A 25,369-nucleotide genomic window follows, 5' to 3' on the forward strand; every position below is an offset into this window, starting at 1 on the left:
CCACAAAAATATAAAACGACAACAATTACAACAAAACCCATGGGTAAAACATGTATAGTCATTGGGCCTGACCTGGATTGTGATCTATATGGCAAGCATCATTACCTTGAAAAAAACTAATTGTCCCTCTTAGAACCTATCAGTTGTGAATGGCTTCTTGTCCAAGGGTGGGTCTTTGTGCCAACTTCCCCTCCTTCATGCTGACATTTTTCTAGCTTATGCAGGTCTTGTGCATGCTGTCATAGTGTCTATGAGTTTGTATGTGCATCTACCTATTGTGTCTGGAAAACACTGTTTCCATGGAGTCATCCACCACCTCTGAGTTTTGCAAGCTTCTTGTTCCCTCTTCTCTATAGATCGTAGAACTTTGAGTATTAAGGCTATGGTTTGGACATCCAGTGTTGGGATGAACCTTCCAGTTTCTTATTTTCTACATGTTTTCCAATTGTGTCTCGGCTATCTAATATATTTCTAATGAAGGGTGAATGATGCCCTAAACTATAGACAAGGAGTATGTCATTGAGTGTCTTTTAATGTGATGTTCCTTTATGTTATGCTGTGCTCTTTAGTTTTTTAAATAATTTTTAAAATTATTTTTTACATATACATTTATATTATAACACATATATGAAATAAACTACCTACAGCAATAAGAACCATGAAACAATCAGGAGCTTTCACAGTGTTTTGGCTATTTGTATTTGGCAGCCTTGAAGAAAACATCTTTCCTGTCTTGGTGAGTCTAAAATTCTGAATGTAGATCAATATCTATCATATCTCATCATTATTAACTTAAAACATCTATCTAGACCTAAAAACATCTTAACCCGTAAACAACTAAGGTTTATTGTAAAACTAAACTGTCTGATCTTCAACCTCATCAGAGACTTGAGAAAGAATAAAATTAATTAGCTGAGTATATAGGGAGTACAGATTAGCAGATTCCAAAATGAGAAGATGACAGAGACAGTTTGCTACCTGAACAGTCAGCCAAAACTCTCTGTAATGTTGGAGCATCATCTTCAGCCTTCTGGCCCACAATATCTGACATACATATTTGTGAGTCAGGAACTATTGAGGACCTGCTTACCCTGTCTTGGCAGAGTTTGGTCGTATACTCTGCCTGCATCCAAGCATGCCCCCCTGTTTAGGCAGAATTTTGTCTGTGGTAGAAAGAAGGACATTTTTCCCAGTGGCTTATTTGCCTTCATACGGAGGTTTGTAATGCTCATCATCTTCTTTGAGATAGGCTGGGTGTTGCCAGGTCCTAACCGTAGGTTTTCCCCTGAGACTCATGACTTATCTAGTGTTAAGTTCTTTACCTCTTCAACAGCGTCAAGGATTGGTTCTATTTCAAACAGTAAGCTTTAAATCTGATTAAAAAGTTGTTGCTTACTCCCATAATAGTTGTGTGGCTATTCTACAATGGGCAGATCTTGCAGGCAGGTCATTATTGGAGGGTACAGTGTTCTTAGTTGGGTAAGATAGTTTTCTTTTTCAGTAGTGTTTCCTAGCTGGGAGGGGTTAAGTTTTCAGTTGTGTAACAGTCAGATTTCTAGTTTTCTATGTTACAAGAATATGTTGTCTTCAGCAACACGGTCTTACTATCAAGTTATGAAGGGTAAAAAAATAGCATTGCCCTGTAATATTTAGGATGTCTATGTTGAGCCCTCTGGCAATATCTAAAAAAGATATAACTTGGACTTAGTTGTGGGGTTTTATTTGGCATCATATGACATCTAGATGAAGTATTGTCTTCAGTGATTTTCTTATACATGTTTAAAATTTTTATTCTCTCATAGTTTTAATGCTTTCTTTTTTATCAGACAAAGATATTCCAAATTCGTTTTATTTTCTTCTGGAGAATATCTACTCATGTGGAAAAATTAACATATCCTACTGATTTTATTGGCTTAAACCAATCAATAATTAATACTTAAATTGTAGAGTTTTATTTCTTTATTGAAAGTGAAGAGTATAAATATGTTGATTTTTCATGGAGTGATAAAAAGAAAAGATGGACATGGAAATGTCATGTGTCTTTAGGAGTAATATAGATCTTCGTACTATTTTCAAAACTGGATTCAGGTATTTGGAAATAAATATTATCATTGTATAAAATAAAAATTTAAATCTGATTATAATGATTGTATGCATTTGGTTTCATTTTAAAGCTATATTGTCATTCAGGTGAAAGAAGCACAGTTGTCCTTGAATGTTGAAAGACATTTTTATTTTAATCTGAGAACCAATGACATTATAGCATTATTTTTGTAATGTGTTTTTATAGGGCACTAACAAGTGCTGGCAAGGACCTGCAGGATAATTTTTTGAAGGCCCTGGCAATGAGAGAAGAAGATAATCGCAATGGGAAAGTGAGCGTGAGTACATTTTACCTCCAAATTAAAATGTATTTGCAGACACACAGATAATATGGATGACAATTATTAACACCAAATAGTTTATAAAGTCATGGACTAGAAGGGTCTAGTAGGCAGAAAGTAAGTGCAAAGCATAAATCCTATAACAGATCTTTGTCTGATCTAACATTTAAGGTCGGGGATATATCTAAGAGGCAGCATAGATTCTAAAAAGCAGCATGTTTATAGCAAACTTAAGTGAGAATATTGCTACCACCATGAGAAGCCAAAAGTCATCCATGAAAAAAATATCCATCCTTTCAAGCTTCGATGACATGTCAAGTATAATGACGTGTTAGCTTCCTCTGAATGCTATAACAAAGTGTCACAGCCCAGGTGGCTTGAAACAACATCCACTTGCTTACACTTTTAGAGCCTAAAGTCTGAAATTGGGTTGTAGGAGAAACATTTTCTCTCTGCAACGTCCAGTCAAATAGAAGCTGTTTCATCCTTCTTTTAGCTTGCAGTCCTTTGCAGAATTGAGTTTGTACACACATCATGTCACTCTAAACTCTGCCTGTGTCATTAAAGAATGGTGTCCCTGAGCATTTACTTCTGTACCTCTCTTACTATTTTCCTTATGAAGTCATCAGATAGATACTTTATGTTAGAATTCACATGACTTAATGATAGCTTGTTGTTGAATCTTTAATTTTATCATATTTTCAAAGTTGCTATCTCCAAATAACATTATAATCATAGGCAACAGGACTTAAAATCTTATATACAAATACTTTTTCCCAGTAGATTGACAAAAGAAATTGGGACAATGCTGATGATGAGAAACAATTGTTTTGGAGACTGTTTTTTTGCAGCGATGTATAGCATGTACTATAAGTGAGGTTGACAGTAGTTGTGGGGTCTGAAGTAAAAGAGATTCATTTTATTTTGTCTTAAGATGAGTAGCACTAACCTATGTTTTATAGTAGTGCAATGATCTAATAAAGAGGTCACCATGCTTGTCAGACAATAGAAAATGGAAGGAGTATGATAGAGAAACAAAAATAGTAACGTTGGTAAAAAAAAAAATAATTAAACTAGCATCCTAAGAGATCAAATCTATAAGCTATATGCTATTTGTCTATTTTGGTGCTGAAAATTGTACCTAGGGTCCTACATATGGTACCCTTAAACCATATCTCTAGTTCACATGTCCTTTTCTGACACTTGATGTAGAGGGATGCAGAAGGACTTGTGAAATACCATTCACATGATTCATTTGGAATAGTTGATAAAAAGAGAGTAGCTTATGTGATGAGCTGTGTGGTACTGAGTTTAGAGGTTGTAAAGCATTTTATACAGCTTGACAGTTAAGATAGAGCCTGGTGGTAGAGTGTGACTATGGTCAAGGTCAATACTCATGGTTTATTCAATACAGCACACAATGAAAGTTTTCTAAGTAAAAAAAAAAAAAAAAAACTTGCAAATTAGGAAGATTGTTCTGGTTTTCTAAGCCATGGTGTCCTGTTCTGTAATGAGGTTTTTAAAGAATTTTCTCCTTTTAATATTGAGTTTTGAAACAAAATATAAACACTTTGCACAATGCAGGATACATTAAGTATTTAATAATTAATATGCTATTTGAAGTATATTTATAAGTACTAGAGTTTGAATTATGAATGAAATTTATATAGACAATATTGGAGCATATTTTTGCTAGTATGTAATGTGTGCATTTTATAAATTAGAGTTGCTCTTTAGAAAACAGAGTTGAAAGGGCTCTTTGTGATGATTATAGATTTTATTGTAGATCTAAATATTATGTATTGGTAGGATTCTATACAATGAGAATATTAATACTATATTTTATAGAGTATATTACTGCTATAGGAAGTATTTGTTCTTTTTATTAATGTTTTAGTTCTCTGCAAATCACTCATATTTGTTACAAATCTACATGGATAAGATATACGTTCTTCCTACAACATTTCTGTTGTCACATGTTTGTATAACTCTCCGAGTAGACAAATAGCTACATAATTTTCGATTGATAATAATCTAAGAATTCTTGGTTTGATTAATGAATAAAGTTTCCTATCTAATCAGAGTCTAATAAAAACTATGATGATATTTTGTGTAGTGTTTCTGGTGCCTCATGACACTTATTTTCCCAATCAATGTTACGTATGTAAACATTACATGAGTGACTAGTTTGAGGTTTAAAATTTATATTATTGGAGATGACATAAAAAACCTGCTTATCTCTTCCCATTCATGACCAGTCAAAGAAGCCACTGTAGCCTGTATCAGGAAAACCTATGACTTAGGAACTTTCTAATATACCCACTTCCTGTGTTGAAGTCCCTATGAAACATAAGCTTGCATTGCAAATGGCCAATTACATCGTGCTGACATGATCTTTTCCTTCCTTTCTGTCTTCCAACTTCTCAAATGTTCCCATTCTAGAAAACGAAGGTATCTGAGAGACGCTGACTTCCTCTTTAATAGAATCCATGCTTGTGCACTGTAAACCACTGTGGAAAAGTTATGATTCATTAAGTCTCACCTTCATTATCAACAGGTTTCGTCAGTGCTTAGAAAACGAGTGTCAACTTCTTCAACTAGAGATGTTTCATTAAAAATGTCTTGATCTTTAATTTGTTTTTGGATAAAATGTGTGATATATGAACATTAGACAAACATGAAACAGCAGAGGTTATGTCCCCATATTATCTGTGATTAATTTATGGATTGAGCACTTATTTTGGGTTAAACACATGTACTTTGACTTTAAACAGCCTGACTTTTCCTACCTACAATGAGGAGAGTTTTTCTTACACTCATGAGACACACTGATTTAAAATAACATAATGTAGAAAGCACGTATGTATAGTACTTAGATGGTTAAGAGCACTAGAAGCAAAGCTCTGATGGAAATCTGTGTGGTCCCGAGAAAGCAGGAGGATGTAGATTACGCAGCTGAGCAGGAATGTGAGCTCATCAGGGTCCCATCTTGATCTGGTGATGCAGGGCGCCGTGTGAATTGTGTCACAGAGTTTGTTCTGCTTTAAGGTAATGGAACCAATCCTGCATCCATGCTGATCCCACTTCCTCTCAGTCAGTTAATCAATAACTGTCAAATATGTGGGAGGTCACGGAAGTCAAGCCACCCTTTTGAGGAAGGGGCAGGCAGGAACAATTAACTATTAGCACCTGCCAAGTCTATAGACGGGTGTTCCTGCAGAGGACAGGGGTCTGGGAATGATGTTATCTGCCACAGGTCTCTAGAGCTGCCAGCATGAGTTTATTTCATCCCCATTTCTTTTCCTTAACCCCTCTACCTATTAGAAATAAGTAATTTAAAATATAGGATATTTGCTTCTCAAGTATACCTATCTTTTATGAAGATAATGTTAAGTGATTGTTTTTACATCAGAATTTTCTAGATAAGAAGCAATGACCATAGGAATTTTTAAAAATAAAAAAGAATAATAAATATAGTAATTGTTCAATCTCAAATAGGAAATCACAAAAAAGTTTCAAATTATTTTGAGCAAATCATAGTGAAAATATTTTATCATGCTAATGTATTGCCTAAAGGAAACTTTTGTTGCTCTGGTTCATTCATTTAAATATCAATAAATCAGTGTGTCAGATATTAGCTTATTTCTTAACCCAGCTATCACACAGATAATTGAGACCCTTTTATGATTGTTTAAAATTAAGCTTCACAACACAATCTGAGCAGTTTAAGCCTGTTCTTAACCCTCCGTGCCATTTTGTCTCACTCCCAGCAAACATCCTAGTGATACTTGTGCTTTGTAGCTTTCCTTGGCTTTAGCGCCTTCCTCCTGATCTTCCTTGGAGCTCCCATGGCTGATCCCCCTGGCTCAACCCTAACTCCTCCTCCTCCCCTGGCTGGCAGGAAGTCCTGACCTATTCTCTCCCTTGTTCATCAATTGACTGTAAGCTCCTTTATTGACGTATGAGGGGGACAACTGGAGAGCAAAATTTACACAAATGCAGGAAATCAGAATTGAAACTACAAGTTAACCTTATGCCTACAAAAAAACATTTAGAGAAATATAGTGTTATAAGTGATATTGGAAGATTAATAATTAGACAAACTAATATCATTTAAAAAAGAAATCAACAAATGTTTCTGATAATTCTGTTGGATGGCCCTGCTACAATACATGAGACCTAAGACTGCACAGGCAGGATCTGAGAATGTCTGGTTTATAGACCTGGAGAGTGGTGAGCACAAAGACAGGAGCAGAGCCATCTCCTAAGCACTACTCAGCCATAAGAGTTGTGAAACTATAACCCTCTTGTCTACTGGCTTTAGGCTACACAGGTAATTATAAAACCAAATATAAAAACAAACTTTAGAAGAAAGTATTTGATCATGCATTCTGGAAGTAATTTAAAAAATTAAGCCCAAATTTCACAAACCACTAAAATTTAGTAACTTGGATTTCATTAGCACTATAAATTTTTATCAAAAGAAAATTATTGTAGTCACTGTTCTATTGCAATGAAGAGACAACATGACCAAGGCAACTCTTATAAAGGAAATCATTTAATTCAGGTCTTGCTTACAATTTCAGAGATGAAGTTCATTGTCCTCATGGCAGGAGGAAGCGTGGCAGGAGGGAGCATAGCAGGAGGGAGCATGGCAGGAGGGAGCATGGCAGGAGGCAGACATGCTGCTGGATTAGTAGCTGAGAGCTATATCCTGATCCATAGGTCAGAGAGAGGGGTGAGGGGATGGGAGGAAAGAAGGGAGGAGAAGAGAGGAAAGGAGAGGGGAGTGGAGTGGAGAAGAGCTGAAGGGAGGGGTAGGGGAGGAGAAGGGAGAGGCAGGGGAGAGGAGGGGAGAGAGACTGGCCCTGACATGGGCATTTGGTCCTCCAAAGCTCACCTCCAGTGACACACTTCCTTCAACAAGGCCACAAATCCTTTCTTTGCAATCACTTCAGAGTTCCACTCCCTGGTGACTAAGCATTCAAATATATGAGCCTATATTGTTGAACATACATAGAAAATTTGGCCACATGTTTAAGATACTTAGAAGGAAGGAGGTGAACTTCTTTGCGCTGTCATGGCCACTTGTGACGGAGTGAAACCTCTGACATAGCTAATATCAACCCCTCCTTCGATACCTTGTTTTTATGGAAGCATTCTGCCACAGAGATAGGAAGTATGATTTCTACAGATTTCAGTGAGCTACTAAGCTGCCTGTTTTCTGTACTTGTGAACTAAGCTACTAACATTAACAATTTATTAATATTCAAACTTTTAAAAATATTTCATAGTTGCAATTAGAGCATAATATACTGTTTAAATCTTAATAATAACCAGTTAAAGGTAAATTTATTATGTCTAGTGAAATGTTTACAAATAATAAAAAATAAAGCCAAAGAGTCAAAAATTCGAAGTTTAGCTGACAGATTTTTTTCTTTGGAAATGGAACTACTTCTGAAAGAGGTCTTCTGCAGGCCATTGGCACCCTTCTAGAACTGTCTCCCTACTGGGCCAGTTACCAAACCTATGTGTAAAGTATTTCATATTACAGATATGCAGATAGTTTTATATAATTAATATAGTTAATACTATATGTACATTATATGATATGAGATCAGCAGAGGGCGGCAGCAGTGCAGCAGTGGACACTTGTCCAGGAAAAGGAAGGTATGTTGGCAACACCTCTTCTGCCTAGACCTCTGCGTATTTGTCTCACCCTCTACAAAAGGCAAGTCTCCCCTTATTTCATCTTCTGAAAGTGCCCTCCTGGCCTCACCCAGACATGGTACTGCTGGGTAAGCTCAGACCTCATTACGTGCTGGGGTTAGCCATCAGAATCAGGGACACAGCAGGAATGCAGCAGCCTGTAGTGATTTCTTCCCTTCCCTAAGTGTGAGAAGTGGAGACTTTGAGAAGTGCTCTTGAGAGCAGGGACTGTGAAGCTGTGGCCTGTTAGGTGCTCCCAGGCTTTCTCTGGGGACCGGGTTTAGACTGCAGGTCTTTCTATTTACTCATATGGGTGGAGAAAGTCAAGGGGAGTTGGCTCTGAACCAAAGGTTTCACCACAGCCACGACAGGACTGGACTTGTGGAAATGTTTAGGGGAGCCTCAATGCATTTATAGGTTGCTTTAGTTCTAAAAGATGAAGGAATGTCTTGGAAGTCTTGTCTATCTGTCCTTTTCCCTAAAAATTGTCTAGTTTTCATTGCTATTTGGCCAATTTAGATGCTTTTCAATATCAGTTGTTACAATTGTAATTAAAGTAGTCACACTGAACATTTGCTTTGCATTGGCACTTGTAAGCTGTCACACTTGCTAACATAAAGTCACAATAGGCCTCTTTAGCATTTTATGTCTCTTACATCGACAATGGATTCACAGTTATTCTTTATCCTGCTAAGTACTACTTCTTGAACATGAATTAATTTTTGATCTTCCCAAAGAATCAGTATTTTCATTTTTTGGTAACTTTTATAGCTCCTAGGTCAATACTTGCTTAATTTCTCCATATTCTGATTCAAATTTGTGATGTCCTCAGCAAAAGTGTTTTACCATCAAGTCCTGAGCACTAACCAAGTAACTTACTATCAACTACTCCAATTTAAGTGATCCGTTTCTAGCCCTGGGCTTTTGTTTGTTACCTCTGGTGTTTAGTGGGAACATTGCTCCTGTGTTATAGGGTAGCTCCACTAAAAGTCTTTTGGGTTTTTTCCGTGGTTTTTTTGAGACAGGTTTTCTCTGTGTAACCTTGCCTGTCGTGGACTCACTTTGTAGACCTGGTAGGCTTTGAAGTCAGAGATCTGCCTGCCTTTGCCTCCTGAGTGCTGGGATTAAAGCTGTGGGCCACCACGCCCAGCTCACTTAGAGTCTTTTATCATCATAACACAGGCAGGTGCTACAGTAGCAGGTCTTCAGATGGCTCTTTTGAAAAATCTGTAGGATTATTCATCCACCTAGTTTCACAGTGAACAAACACAACACATTTCTCTGTGAGAACTCCTTTGTTCCATCATATATTTGATTAGGTCATGCCTTAGTCATCTGATTTCCATTTTGATATATTTTGAGTGCAATGTTATCTGAAAGTTAATTAGTTTCTAAGAACTTAGGTGTTCTCTGGCATCAGCGGCTCCCCTGGTTTCTATGAGCTTACTGAATTCATTATTTTTAATTGTCCACTTCTGCTTTTCCGTAAGAGTTGTGATGTTCTCACTTATATACACTAGGACTGCACTGAACGTGCATGTCCACACTCCTCTGCTGTGCACTCTTCTTCAGTGTACATTTTGTTCACAGTGTGAGTCATCTTGGGTTATATGCATTTTTATTTTTCACTCATTATTTATTTGATGTTCTTCCTTCTTACTATTGTGTTATTTGACCTTTATGGAGATGATTGTATTTATTTATTTATTTATTTAAATTTTCTTTCATTCCTTAGGTCATTTCTGTCTTTAAAATAAATTTTTATTTTTGTATTTGCTTCTGGAATATTGCAATATTCTTCTCAAATATGTAGGGCCCTTTGTGCTTTTATACTTGTTTAAGGTAGGCAGTAAGTACTGTGCACTTAGGGTAAACTGGTCAGTTGTAACTGACAGCCTTTTTGTTATCATGATTGCCTAGAGAGCTTGTCATTAGGCGGAGACCCATAAAATAAGGTTGTGCTGTTTATCACCAAGGCTCCCAGTATCTGCCTGTGTTCTTAGGGATTTGTTTACTTCTGTTGTTCTTGAATGGGAAATGTTCCATAGGCCACTGTCTTTGAACACTTCGTCTCCACAGCGAACAAGACAGACATTGAGGTGGAGTCTGGCTGGAAGAAATGGGTCATTGGCCATGCTTAGTCATGCTTCCTTTCATGGCTTCTCTATGCTTCTTGACTGTGCATGCCTTATGACCACCTGACTTGCTCTTGGGTTACCATACCTTCTCAACCACAGTGGCTGTATCCTCTCAAACTGTAAGCCAGAGCAAACTCTTCCTTCTTTGAATAAGTCTTTTCAGGTCACAGTAGCAAGAAAAGTACCTAATAATTCTTTAAGCATTATGATTATTATTTCATTATTTGGTTCATCTGAGATAAATGGTTGTCTATTGATAATTCTGTTTAGGGTAGAGTATATCTTCAATTGATTTTCTTGTGTTAGACCTACTTTAAACTGATTTTTTAAAAAATAATTGATGTCTTGAGTTTTGATCCAGAGTTCTGCTTATAAGACAGATTTTCTTCTTGGATGAAGCATCCACTCTCTTCCTTCCCCCACGCCTTACTTCTGTTAATAATACCCACTTTTGTGTGGGTCATTTACTATGCAGTGGATTGTGCTTAATATTAACAAGATGAATTATTTCTCCAAATGGCTTTATAACTTGCTACAATTGTTGAAAACAGATCAGATATAAAGGCATCTCAACTATTTGAGAATGCATATGTCAAAATGAATGTAACAGTTTATGGTTGTCACCTTCATGGGGGTTAATTTGTACCTCAGAGCTAGAAATGTCATTGAGAGGATGTGGCACACCACTCTGACATCTGTAATCAGGTATTAAGTCTTTATTAAGTTATCTAGCATGGGAAATTTTACACATACTTTCTTGTGTTTTCTGAAGTAGTAAAATTTTCCAGATTCTTGAAAAAATATTTGGGAGGAGAAGCATCCAGTTCCAAAAACTTTGATTTGCGCTAAGCAGAGTTGGCATGAAACACAAAACACTTTCTGTCTGATCCCCAGCATGGACCCCCATCACAGTCCCAGGTCTCTGCAACTCTAATGAGAGGAGAGGAGTAAAAAACTGCAGGTTACGTCTCTCCTCAGTAGGTTTTAGCCAGAAGACAGTAGAGAGGGACTGAGAAGGGAGGGAGCAGAGGAGGGGGCATTGGAGCAAGACGATAACCTGTGTGATGCCAGTTTCATGATAAACCTCAACATCTTAGAAATGAAAGGAATAAAGTTGATCTTGTTCTTCAGCCTTCCCATATGGCAATCTCCTTTGCACTCTCCCTCGCAGATGGCCGCTCAGCCTCTTCCTAAATAGTTTAAATATTTTCAGTGATAGGAAACCCATTCCTTTGTAGCTTGTCTTTTCCATCTTGACAAGTTAGAATTAGACTATAAGTGGTATTTGTTAACTTTGGTTATTGAAGTCTGGGTGTTTTTGTCATTTTTAAAAAGTTGTCTTTGTCACTCCTTTTTTTAGAGTACTCCTCTCATTATATGTAACCTTTCGTCATTCCTTGTAACTTCTTGCTAATCCCTACATTTCATTGTGCCTTTTAAAAAATCCTCCATTAAAAATCAAAGTATAGTATAGCATACATATTAAAGTGTGTAACTCATGAGTGTGTATGAGACGCTGTACTTCATAAACTGCTAACCACTGAAGCAGCCTCTACTCGCTGCCCAGAACAAGAACTATAACCCTGCCGACAACAGACAGACCCATGTGTGCTCTTCAGTCACGGCCGTTCCACTCTCAGGCAGTCACAGTTCTGGTTCTGGCAAGAATGTCAAAAAACAATGATCTTTTCTGACTTATGTCACCAAATATTTTATTTGTAAGAATCACCATGTCAACTCTGGTGCCCCATATTTGACCACATCCCCTGGATGGGGAGACCTGGTGGCACTCAGAGGAAGGATAGCAGGCTACCAAGAAGAGACTTGATACCCTATGAGCATATACAGGGGGAGGAGGTCCCCCTCAGTCACAGTCATAAGGCAGGGGGGTAAGGGGAAAATGGGAAGGAGGGAAGAATGGGAGGGTACAAGGGATGGGATAACCATTGAGATGTAATATAAATAAATTAATTAAAAAACTGACAAAAAAGATAGAGTCAGGACTGTAAGGCTAAAAAAATAAATAAATAAATAATAAAATAAAAAGAATCACCATGTCATTGAATGCAGCTGTGATGTGTGTTATTTCATTTGTCCAGTTTTTAAATATTATTTTATCATAGTGAATAGAGTACTGGAATCTTATTCTTAATGTAACACAGTTTAGTTGTTCCTTTATGGCTAGAACATTTTCTAATCCTTCTTAAGGTATATTTTCTGTCACAAAATCATTAATACATACTCATTTCTACTCTACTTAACATTTGGATGTGTATTTACCGGAGATGGCTGTTTTTCACATGGCATGAAGTAGGGAATGTGGTACACTGAGAAGCCATTTGAACATCTCTGTGGGACAGCAAGAAGTGTAGATACATGGACTTGGATTTCAAAGTAGAAGTCTACGTAGAAGTTGAAACAAAGAGTTTCTAGTGTGCATATGCTACTAAAGGCTGTGTGGTTATGATTAAAACGTGGGTGTAGGCTGAGGAGAATAATTCTGGTTAAAGCCAGCGGCACTTAATCATGTCATCTTAAACTAGACTTGGTACTTTGTGGCATGATACTGTATCCTACAATGTAATGTTATTGAATACAATGTGATGTGGTTTCTAATAGTCTGTATATGATTTTTAAAAGTATATCTTAAAATTGTAGCTGTTGATTACATTAGCTTATGCTACACTATAATTAAAGTATAATTTTAATTAAGAATTACAGTAAACCAGAATCTATATAAGTGATTAAAAATCCGTGTCTTTTTTTTCTGGTCCAATGGAATTAATTTTAAGGCTAGAATTTATATTTTATCTCAGTAATTTTGTTGAATATTTGTGTTAGTCAGGTAAATTGTCATCCTCCCAGAATACTCACCATATAGACAATAATGCAGCATCAAATTACCTCTAGCTGTGCACTCAGGGTCAAAGAGTTTGAACATCAAGTGGCTGATGGTCAGTGCTAGGTTCTCTCTAGTCATCTCTCTCTGCATCTCCAGTCACAGAGTCTCGAGCTGGGCCTTATATTCTTGTCAGAGAAATTTGTTTCCAGAGTACATTTGTTTTATCTGTGTAAAAGGCTATCCAAAGGGTAGTGTCATGTATGCACAAATGTTATACTTTGGCCTTGAGCCATGTCTACTGTAAGAAAACAAAAGATTTGTTAAGAGGAACATTCATTTAGACAAACCTAAAACAAAACAAAACAACCAAAAAAGAGAAAACAACCAAGAAAAAAATCCAATGTAAGTATTCATTTCTCCAACTGTAATTACTGTTGCTCTTTTAGGTGCTTTGAAGGCATGATATGAACTACAGACATCTTTCCTTTCATGTTATATCTGTCCCTTTACATTTCTGTTGAATATACAGTCTTTTACTTTCTGCATTATTTATTTCCAGTTTAGAACCTGTGATTATACTCTCTTTTACGACACCTGTGGGTCATCACAAGATACTTTCTTAATCCCTCCTCACTAGCAGTGGCACCATTTGGATCTTTATCAGTATGTATTTTATATTCACATCCTATGAACCAAGGTTTACTAGTTTTTCTCTGATATAGTGGTGGGAATAAAAGAATAGAACATCAAGTCTCTTCTTGGTAGCCTGCTGTCTTTCCTCTGAGTGCCACAAGGTCTCCCCCTCCAGGGGACATGGTCAAATGTGAGGCACCAGAGTTCGTGTGAAAGTCATACCCCACTCTCCACTCAACTGTGGAGAATGTTCTGTCCATTGGCTAGATCTGGGTAGGGGTTTAAAGTTTACTGCCTGTATTGTCCTTGGCTGGTGCCTTAGTTTGAGCGGGACCCCTGGGCCCAAATCTGCCTATCATAATGTTCTACTTGTAGGTTTCTAGGACCCTCTGGATCCTTCTACTTTGCTATTCTCCCATGCTTCTCTCATCTAGAGTCAGGTTACCAAGAAGAGTCTTGATACCCTATGAGCATATACAGGGGGAGGAAATCCCCCTCAGGAACAGTCATAGGGGAGGGGAAAATGGGAGCGAAGGAAGAATGGGAATATACAAGGGATGGAATAACCATTGAGATGTAACAAGAACATGGAGGCTTGCTGGGGTTAAGCAATGCGTTAAACCAATTGACCTAGAAAACAAAGTCCCTAATCACTCTTGCTAATGTGTATGCATTTTAAACTTATCTACAAAATTTGAATTATTGAACAGATAATGAATTAAAAACTTCTATTAACAATGAGTACATATTCAAAACTCTCTTAGTCATACTTTGTGATTGTGTTGTTATGCATTCTATGTACAATGTGGCCCTCTTAGCCTTCATCTTGCAAACTGCTACTATTACATTCTCAGGAAATCTTTCAGGTCTGAAAATTGTGTTTTGGGTGTAAATGTTCATTTATTCATAAAACACTACCAGTAGTGTTTTATAAGGAATGTGTCCAAATCATAATATGTGCTTTAAGCAATGAAGTAATGAAAGTTGTTGACTATCAGTAGGAAACTTGGATGCTATACCGTTGATTTTGGGATATGAGAAAAATATCCCAAAAGCTTAAAGCTCACTAGATCTGAAAGGGAAAACTTAAAAATCCATGAATAATAAACAGAGAAAATATTTGTAAAAGGCATGGTGTCAAATACCTATGACATCAGTTTAATATATATGATCCACACTTATATATAGTACATTACCAACCCTCGAAGTGACCTTGGCCACTGAATGAGGGCAATAGTTTTGAAAGACTGAGTTGTTCTGAAGCAGTTGCTGAAATAGAGTAGGCATAGATATGCTTTCCTTCCTTTGGGTATACAGAACTTTACCCCACCTGTTTATTTTTCCTTAAACAAACATATTATCTGATATAACCAATCCAAAGAAAATGTTCTCTTCCTACACATGAATGAAATCCCCTCTTACCACCCTTCGCTAAATCCTGGAGATTCTGATGTAGTTCAGTCTCTGATGTCACAACCGTGTCCCTTTTGGAATCACTTCAATGAGTGCCCAAAATCCTTTTCAAACATTTAGTCAGCTTCTGCTTAAGCCTACTTTCTTTATTCACAGTGGACACTTATTTTCCATACGTAAGTATATTATAATCCAGACTGGAATCCCTGTGCTGTGATGAAGTTTTATATGAGAAACCAGCATCAGTCTTAAAGTCTTTGGTAGATACACAAAATGGCAAACTTAAAAACGTTTCATCAAACTTGTTCCATGGCACTAATGAAACTTCTTTCATACCCAGGTTATTTTCTGATGATTAGATACAGATAACGGACTCACAGTTGTGTGTCAGATTCATAGTTGAACTGTGGTGCAGTGTGGAGGCCGTATTTACTGAACGCTTAACAGATAATAGCTAGTGAGACATGCTGCGTTAGTGTATGAAGTAGTCTCCAACAAAAGCTGGATGAATCTTTAAGCTGTTCTTGCTTTTAATTTGTAGAAGACAAATTTGTGGCTCAAAACATATACTAGAGCCTTCAGTGTATCCTAACTATCCTCTAAGTAGTATATGTAATTTTAAGAGCAAGAGCATTTTCCACTGTAGCTTCAAAACTAAAAACAGATTGATGAAACTAGACTCTAGTCTGTTAAAAAGTCCTGTTAGTGAAATGAATGCACCAACGTGGTAGTATAATTTACATATCAATTTTTCTTTCTGTTATCTTTCATGACAGAAAAAAATAGGTATAGGAATGAATTGATTGAAAAAAATGTCCATATAGCTAGTGATGTCTATTAAATGTATGGCAGAAATACCTAAATAAAATAATACTTAGCAAAATAATTTTGCGTAACAAATTTAAATATTTTGAGTATTCATAATCAGAAGCCTTCAAATCATATCTTCATTTATAAACGGGACGTTTTGTGATCACAGAACTTGGGAAGCTGAGACAGGTGTATTTTCAGGAGTTCAAAGACAGCCTGGACCTCAAAGTAAAACTCTGTGTCTAAGGCATACAGTGGGGAGGGAATAATCAGAACACCTTATATACATGTATGAAATTGTGCAGGGGCAAAGTTAATCAGGAACAATGCCAGAAACAAACAAGCAATTAAATTCTAATAACACTGAATTAATATACTAAATTGTTTAATTATCTGACTGATAAAATATTATAAAACTGTTAATAAAGTTTCAATAATACCAGTGATGCTTTAAAACATCATCACACTCAATTCCAAATGGGGTGGAAATGAATCTTCTTGGGAAGGTGAAATAGAATAGATATCACAGGTGGACTGGGAACATGTAGGAACAGGAACAGGAAGGATGAGGTTGGAGGCATCTCGTTGGATCCTGCTGTTAAGGTCTGGCATTACAGGATAGCCCCTGAGCTCTGTGCTAAAATAATGGGACTTCCTTAGATGGGTTCCCTCCTCTCTGACTGATCTGGGGAAACCCCAGGTCCTCTAAGGAGTGTCACACAGCCCTCAGGGAGATTGCAGGCCCAACCCTTTCCCAATAAGTGCACCCGGGGATTCCTGGAAATACCCTCTCCATGCTAATGAAATGTCTTGGTACCTGGGTTTTCAACCAATGACCTTTTTCCATACTTCTAACCATTCTTGGAATTCTTCTCTAACGCCATAGGATAATTAAATACTGTGTTCTCCTTCTTAGGATAGAACTCTTCTGCTACATGTAAATGAAGTATCCCTGGCACTCCTAGCCCCAGCAAATCAAATACATTCACCCTCAAAACCCCTCCCACTGCTGAAGGTTTATAAGTCCCTGTTTTACATGAAATAAAGGGGGGCCACCGCCATTTGTTTCATCAAAAATTGCCTGAGACTCCTTACATATTCTGTACGCCCTTCCACTTACTACCATGGAATAGCTATGAACCCACCAGGGAAGAATTGCTCACACCCTCTGTCATTATTACAGTGGCTCAACTGAAGGGCTGTAACACTACAGGATCACCACCAGCTTTGGAAATCCCAAGCTTCTGCCGTTCACTGGCATCCCAGCATGGATTGCTGCTGCCATCTTTCTCACGCTGCTCCACCCACCACAGTGTCCATCTGCTAAGGCTGTTCCCTAAGCAGCCATTCTGTCCACCTGAACCAAACGAGACTCCTGTCACTGCCTCTTGGTTTCAGAGCTCAAAGCCTCTATTACCAGCTATTCTCAAAGCATCTACTTATCCAAATCAGGCTGGGTCCTCAGGTTTTGGAGCTCTGAGTTCCTCGATGCCAGCTGGCCTGATGCTGGCAGCTCAGCTAAAAGAACAGTAACGCTAATTGTACAGAAATCTTTTTCCTGCACCTCCAGCTGAATTGGAGATGTCCTGGCATGGATCTACCCTTCTAGGCCCAGAGGGCAGTGTTCCTGAGAAGGGTGGTACATTTGACCCCCACATTTTCCCTTTTCTGTCCAGAAACAGAGGTAACCCTGACCTTGGCATAGGAGTGTACACTTCTTGCTTGGTGTCCATCCAGTTTTGGCCAAGCTTCCCAGAAGAGTACCTGCCTGACAAGGCCCACGCTCCAGCTGGAAATGGAACAACAGCATCTCCAGGATGAGCTAGAAACATAGGACATGGAAACTCCTGGAAATCTACAAGGGAGGCCCTAGCTAAGACCTCGATAAGGGGGCACATGGAGCCTGAACTAGCTCCCTGTAACCTGTCAAGACTTGTAGTATGGACATTGGGACACCAACCCAGCCACTAAACCTTCACCCTACAATTTGTGCTGCCTGCCAGATGTGCTGTAGTAAAGGGGTTACAGAAATTGTGGGAATGGGCAAACAGAGAGTGGTCCAGCTTGAGACCCATAACATGAGAGGGAGCCCACCTCTGACAGTGCCTGGAGGCTAGGAACAAGAGGTTGGATAGCCCAGACACATAGGATAGAACCTAACATGACTGGCAAAAATGTCAATGGAATGATTCCTAATGATATTCTGACATACTGATAGACAGGAGTCTAGCATAATAGTCTTCAGAGAGGCTTGATCTAGCAACTGTTGGAAACAGATGCAGAGACACACAGCTAAGTATTAGGTAGAGGTAGGGGAATTCTGGGGGAGGGGAGGATTGCAGAAGCCAGAGGGTACAAGGACACTCCAAGAAAACATACAACCAATTAACCAGGGCTTCGAGGCTCAGAGAAGACCTAATGGACAACCAGGGAGCCTTCATGGGTCTGATACAGGCTGTCTCAATGTATGTTATGGTTGTGTAGCTTGGTGTTTTTGTCGGAATCTTAAGAGTGGTAACAGGGGATGTCTCTGACTCTTTTGCCTGCCTTTGGGATCTCTTTCCTCTCAATGGGTCACTTTATTCAGCCATAGTCTTATTGTAACTTAATATGCCATGTTTGGCTGATATCCCTGGGAGACCTGTCATTTTCTGAAGGAAAATGGATAAGCAGTGAATAGTGGAGCATGGGGAAAAGAGGAGGGGGAAGGCTGGGAGGGAGAAGAGGAGGAGGGAGGGGAACCTGTGGTCAGGATGTAATATATGAGGAGAAATAAATAAATAATTACAAAGAATAAAATCCCTCTGTTTGTCTTTTAATTTAATTGAAGAAGGCTCTTTCTCAATAAGATCCTCATCTCTTAAAGAAGGAAAAGCTGAAATTATGTTTGACTATGGAGTAATGAAATCATAATTTGTTTTTCTGCATTTTTCCTGTGTCCTCCCAATTTTAACACATTTTACTTCAGATGGTTTCATAAAAAATGGTCACTTATAAAAAGAACATGAGAAGAATATTTTATATTGCACTCGGGTTTAGAGATGATGAATCCTGGATGGTTCTGGTTAAAGCAATTATCCATAGCACAATCAAAATTAATTCTTTCAGGTGTTTGCCTGAGGGGCCTAGAGTAATGGCTTAGCTTCCAAGAGCAGTGTTCTTTCAGAAGACCTGGATTCAATTTCCACCACCCACTAGGTAGCTCACAACTGTACCTCCAGTTCAGGGAATCCATTGCCCTCATCAGGCATCCTTAAGCAGCAGACATGAACAGTGCTGCAGAGACATGCATGCAGGCAAGCATGGACACTCATTAAAGAACAAAAGGGGTTGGGCAGGAAGAGAGGAAGAGGAAGTTTGCTCTAAGCAAGGAAGGACTGCAGCCTGAAATAATAATAATGACAACAACAACAATAATAAAATTTTCCTTATGAAACACTAGGATTTTAGGGGAAGGAAATAACATTTAGTTATCAAATCTTTGAGGAACTGAAAGTGTATATAGAAAAATCATAAAGTTGGAGGGCAAAGAATGCAGACTAATGAGCCTCCACCCCAGCCTGCACACCCAGCACTAGTTTGGCCACCTGGTTGTAAAAGAATTGGCTGTGCCCTTAACTAAATAAAAGACCTCAAGGAACCTTGAGAAATAGTTTAGTGTCCCACTCTCTTGTCACTTCTTGACTTACAGCACCAAGTAATGACAGTTGAAACTCAGCATTTTTTGAAACCTCAGAATGGGAATTGATTTACCTACCTTTCAAAGTGTAGCTAGCCTTGTTATAGGCCAAAGAAAAGCTTTTTAAAATTCACGGTTTCTAGATAGTAGCATGACGAGATACGGTGCCTGGCAGGCAGCTCACGTTCAGGCGTATGCAGGCATGTATAAGGATGCATGACTTGAAGCACAATGGATTCCTTAGGGTCACAACCTGAAAGTAAAGATGGTACCAGAATGAGTCAAGGAGAATGCAAGTACAACAGGTGACTACCAAAAGAATGATGAAACACACATCATATTGTGCACTCAAAAGTAGGATTGCTTGATGTTCATGCCTTGGCTTAAGCACGTGCCCTAGAGGTCAGTTTCATAACAGAAGGGCATTTTTATCAGTAGAATGATGAAATGTAGCAGAAGTAGAGGGGTATTTGGAACTGACCAAATATTGTAGTTAAATTAGAAAAAAGTTAACAGTTCACTTTATATTGGCATGGTTAAATGTTTTGCCACTAATGAAAACAGGCTCACAGGTAAGTTAATCTGTTACAGAGAAAAATTTAAAGCTAGTTTTCATACCAAAATTATATAAAATGCCCACATCAGCTAAAAATGAAACGACTGTAATTATACTTGAGGTCGCATTGAAATAGTTCACTCATCTTTTAAAGAATGGGAGTATGGCGGTTTGCATGGAGAGGATGCTCCCATGTAGATACATCTTCTTTCAAGCATTTCCCTTTCAGTAAGATGCACAGTATAAATGTCTGTAACTTTATTTTCCAAAAGCAAAAGCAGCCTAATTGTAGGAGAAGGAAAATACCAGAATTGATTTTCCTAAAGTGTTTTTGCAATAATCATTTTTCCTTAAACATAAAAGAAATTACACTCATACATCTTTCTCTGACTACAGGCTGGAAAGTTGAAAACCTAGATTGTATAGCCAAGAGGAAATGATTATGAAATGCTCCTTCTGACTTCACTGCGTCTTCTCAAGGAAAAGAAATAGAAACTAATGGCAGGAATGTGTTTTCCAAAGGGAGCTTTTAGCTTGTGATATTTTTCCTGAGTTTAATCATAACCTGAAAATTAAATTAAAAGAAGGCATATTTTTGTTTCTTTGAGAACAAAAAGTGTGTGTGTCATTTACTTAGTAATACCATTCTGTCAGCGTCTTGGTTCAGAATTATTTATTAGGAAATAGTATGACGAATATCAGGATCCATGGCCTAGAGTCACCTAGTCCTGTTTGCGTTAATAATACTTTAAATTGGCTATTTATTTATTTATTTATTTATTTATTTATTGTTCTCTCTCTCTCTCTCTCTCTCTCTCTCTCTCTCTCTCTCTCTCTCTCTCTCTCTCTCTCTCTCTCTCTCTCTCTCTCTCTCTGTGTGTGTGTGTGTGTGTGTGTGAGAGAGACATGTGGTTACCCATGCATGCACATGTAGTGGTCAGAGATGTACATCATGTATTTTCTTCTCTTGTCACCCACTTTATTGTGAGAGATAATATTTCTCATTTGAACCAGAACTAGACTGGCCAGCAAGACCCCCTAAGGCTTTCTGTCTGTGACACCCAGAACTGAGCTTATCAGTGAATGCAGCCATACCTATTCTTGTTCTTTTAAAATGTGGAATCAGAGGTTCATGATGCAACAGCCAGCACTTTATCCTCTGAGCCATTTCTCCAGCCCACCTTACTTTTGTATTCCCAGGAGATTCTTGTGATGTTCATAGCTATTCTAGAAAATAAGTGAATAAATTAATGAGTGAGTGAATTAATGAATGTATAAATTAAGCAACAGTACATCTTAATAACAGCTATAACTTTTAAAAGTGGAAGTTGTATTATTCAGTTTCATTGCCTCACTCTGCGACAAATAGCATTTCATAAGTCATTGCAGAAGCATTCTATGTGCAAAGACAAGTAGTCACTGCCACAGCTATAAATATCAGAGATTCACACTGATACCGAAGTCCAGTATTTCTTCAAATTGAATTAAAAATACAAGCCCAGAAAGCCTTTTTCACGTTTTACCTAATTGATTGCACTGTGCCCGTGTGTCTCCACCTTACTTTTCCTATGTAACAGTATATCAGTTGTCTTGTTGTTTGCTCCTGTAGCTCTGCCTCAGTCTTTTTATAAAGTCTGAATACTACTTCCACATACAAGAGCACGAACATGTTAATCCATTCCACAAATGATCAATGAAAAAATCCCCCATTCCTTCTGTGTTACCAAAGCAAGTGTATTCTCTGCTTGAGTGAGATTTCATGTCACATGGTGTTCTGGTGTATTTCACACTTAATTTATGATATTTCTTGAATGATTTTGATTATTGTTTAGAGTTTCTGTACTTGGTACATAGAAGGCGTGGAGTGAAGAGAAACAGAAGGGGATAAAGTCAGGATAGGTTTTAGAGACAAGTACTTCCTTTATATAAGTGAAACATAAAAGCCACTTATAAACGCCACTTCACCCATTTTTCTATTGTGTCTTGTGGAAATCAATATAAAGTTACTTTTCTAGCAGTGGTATATTAAAACATAGTATATATACTATTTTTGTGGTATAGGCCTAGGTGTCCTAACTTACCAGTCATACTAGAAATGCTTTTATCTGTTCATATAGACAATACAAAGCACTGTAAAGGCACACAGGTGTCTGTTTGTTATTTAACATATTGTTTCTGCAGCAGAATGTCCTCATAGTCAGCATTGTTTAAGGCAAGAAGAGTGAGGCATTGGGAAATGTCTATAAGCCCAGAACTAAAGAAGTTAAGGCAAAAGAACCATGTTTTGAGGTCAGCCATAGCTACTTATTGAGACCCTGGAAAGCCATGTATGCATATATAAAAGGAATTTCAGTGAAGTTGTCATGTAATGAGGGACTCAGTGCCCTGACTGGTCGCCATTTGTTACTAAACAAAACCACCAATATGAGGAGTTGTTTATATCTTTTTGAGTCCGGCCAAAATGGTCACATAGAACGCACAAACATTACAGACTATTGTCAGTATTATTGGTTACCCTCCACAACTTATGGTAAGATCCGGTTGCTGAAGACACTGTGTACTTATGGCACTGAATATGAAGAAATAAATAGAGGTAGAACTCAACAGGAAGCTTCCTTCCTACTGAGCAATGTTCATAGTGCAGGAGGGTCCTCTGCATACCACCAATGCAGAAGCTTAATCACCATTTTCACCCAGCTACAAATCCTCCAAGCTGCAATAACAACCTGCCTAAAAGATGTATTCCTCTGGTGGGAGGAGGCACAAATATGATCTAGATTGCTTGATAAATCTCAGGTATCATCATATGTTTATTTACCTAAAATTTTGCCACTTCTGGGCTGACATGCTTCCCATAAGAAACATAGACTAACAAAAACCCCAGTACAAGTCACAGGAAACCTCCTTTTGATTGGTTGTCCAGAGTAGTCTAAAACCGTATAGACACTTGCTTCTGGATGTCATTCAGAAGTTGAAGGTAAGCCCCTACTGCTGGAGACACTATACACTTAGGTATGTCCCAAGGAACTTACTAAGGGAAGTCAAAATTAAAACTAAGGAAGTATGGAAGAAGCAATTAATAATCCAACCCAGAGGTGACACTTCACCTGTGAACCACAGAAATGAGCAGCATAACATGTTTTCTGTAAATTTAAAATAGTGACACATACATGGTAGTGGTAACCAGCATCCATGTAAGTGGATTTAAGATGCACTCAACAGAGAGGAACTTATGTCTAGTAATAAAATCCTAGCCAACTACTGAACTACCCAGTGCTAGTGAGGTCATGAGTCCCAGTAGAGATTTTACTACTATCACTACCATCATAATTTGTTAACTCCATTCTAAATCTTATCTGTATACCCAAAGATAAGTGTAGTTATTACTTATCACTAAAGAAGCTTCTCTACAGCAAATGGAAACCATTACAGAAAACTGCAAGTGAGCACAATACCAGTGAATTGGGGAGCCCAGACCCAACGTATATGTCTGCGGCAAAGCTCTTGTATCTGTGTCTCAGGAAATGGAAATATTTAAGAGCCAGAACACCAGGAAGTCTACTGTGTAATTAAGCACCTCTCTTAGAAATGCTTAAACAAGACCTGAACAATGAAATTATCAATGTGGGGGTTCACTGGTTCCTTCCCCCAGACAGAGAAGTACAGGCAACGTATGACTGCTGAGAGAGGAAGAGATGGCCTTTCCCAGGAATTTGCCTCCTGATTACTTATCTGGTAGGAAGTGGTCAGGCCTGATACCATATACAGAAGTAACAGAAATGTCCTCAGCAGGATATGCTTACAGATTTCTCTCCCTCACCCTCTCTCTTCCCCGCCTCCTCTCTCCCTGTGCAAAAATAATTAATTAATCCCTTTAGTGCAATAGTGGCACAAATATTATGGGAGCAACCAACGACTTTTGGATTGGATTTGAGTCCTGCTTCATGAGATGGAACCCAACCTGCTGCTGTTGATGAGGCCAAGAACCCAAGGCTAGGTAGCACGTGGACCTTAGGGGAAGATGTGGACATTGCATCACTTGACCCTCTTCTGAGAAGCCTTTTCTCTTCTTTTACCATAAAGATACACAACTAGACAATGTGCACAGAGTGAGAGACTTTGGAGCACCCATTCCTAAATAGGATGTCTTTATCACTCCTCTTTCCTTAGGACTCAGGGATCAGTGTGGAACAGGAGGAGGGCAAACTCGTGCTCTTTTTTAAAACTCTACTTTGTTTGGAGTGTCTAGTCCTCAACTTCCCTTCAATCCTCCAAACCCTCTGTAGGAGAGAGAAGGTTAGGGAGAGAGGACGCCTTTACTTCTAGATGTTTAGGCTCAAAGGGTATTTGGGGCTCTACCAGTCAACAGCAGACTCAGACAGCAGTCTCCTCCAAGCTGCTCAGCCCCGAAGCATTTCTCTTCATCTGTCTGCTCCAAACTGCCTCACTGCCCTCTCTGAACTCTTCAAACTGCTGCACTCCAGCACTGTGCACCGCACTAGGCTCTCGCCGAGCTCTCATTTATATCCTCAGAGCCCTAGACCACGCCTCTTTCCATGCTGCATGAGGAAGGCCTTACCAGCTGGCAAAAGCCACACCCTGCAGGAGACAATTAACAGCTGTGGACAAACTAAAGCTCAAACTTAAATCCCACACTTGGGATTAAAACAAAAAACATATTTATATAAAACAACTAAGTTTATGAAGAAACCAAAACTTCCATTACAAATTGTATGAGCCAGAGGTGATGGGTGACTGTACAGAAACATCTTCTAGACATAGGACAGCAGATGTGCATATGAACGTACAGAGACTGTGAACACATGCAAAGACCCGCACAATTCAAACTAGACCAAATCCCAGCTTAGAGAAAGGGAAGTGGGTACAATGTCCCATCCCTAACCGAAAGCTATTTGCAATTGATAGCTGCTGGGAGAAGGAGAGTTAAACATGAATGTGCCCAGGAGTAGTTGGCCATCACAAAACAGGCACACGGTTGCTTTCCTCTCCTCTCCTTTCCTTTCCTTTCCTTTCCTCTCCTTTCCTTTTTTAGTAGAAAAAGAACAGGAAGTTGGGTACATAAAGCTAAGAGTGTTCTGGGAGAAGCTCAGTGAAGGTAAAGAATATGATCAATATATACTGTATGAAAACTAAAAATAATTTAGAATACATTATAACAAGCAAGGGTAAGTAGCAGGGGGAAGA

At 38.4% G+C, this 25,369-nt stretch overlaps 1 protein-coding gene across 1 annotated transcript in view; it reads left to right on the forward strand.

Annotated features, from left to right (window-relative positions):
- Cfap299 (cilia and flagella associated protein 299) overlaps positions 1–25,369 on the forward strand; it is a 465,505-nt gene that overhangs the window by 173,284 nt on the left and 266,852 nt on the right. Inside the window, exon 3 of the mRNA XM_051170815.1 lies at positions 2,291–2,381. Coding sequence (XP_051026772.1) covers positions 2,291–2,381 — 91 coding nt within the window. The remainder of the gene's footprint in view (positions 1–2,290; positions 2,382–25,369) is intronic.

The sequence above is a fragment of the Acomys russatus genome, chromosome 28 (genome assembly GCF_903995435.1).
Source record: "Acomys russatus chromosome 28, mAcoRus1.1, whole genome shotgun sequence".
Lineage (NCBI taxonomy): Eukaryota > Metazoa > Chordata > Mammalia > Rodentia > Muridae > Acomys > Acomys russatus.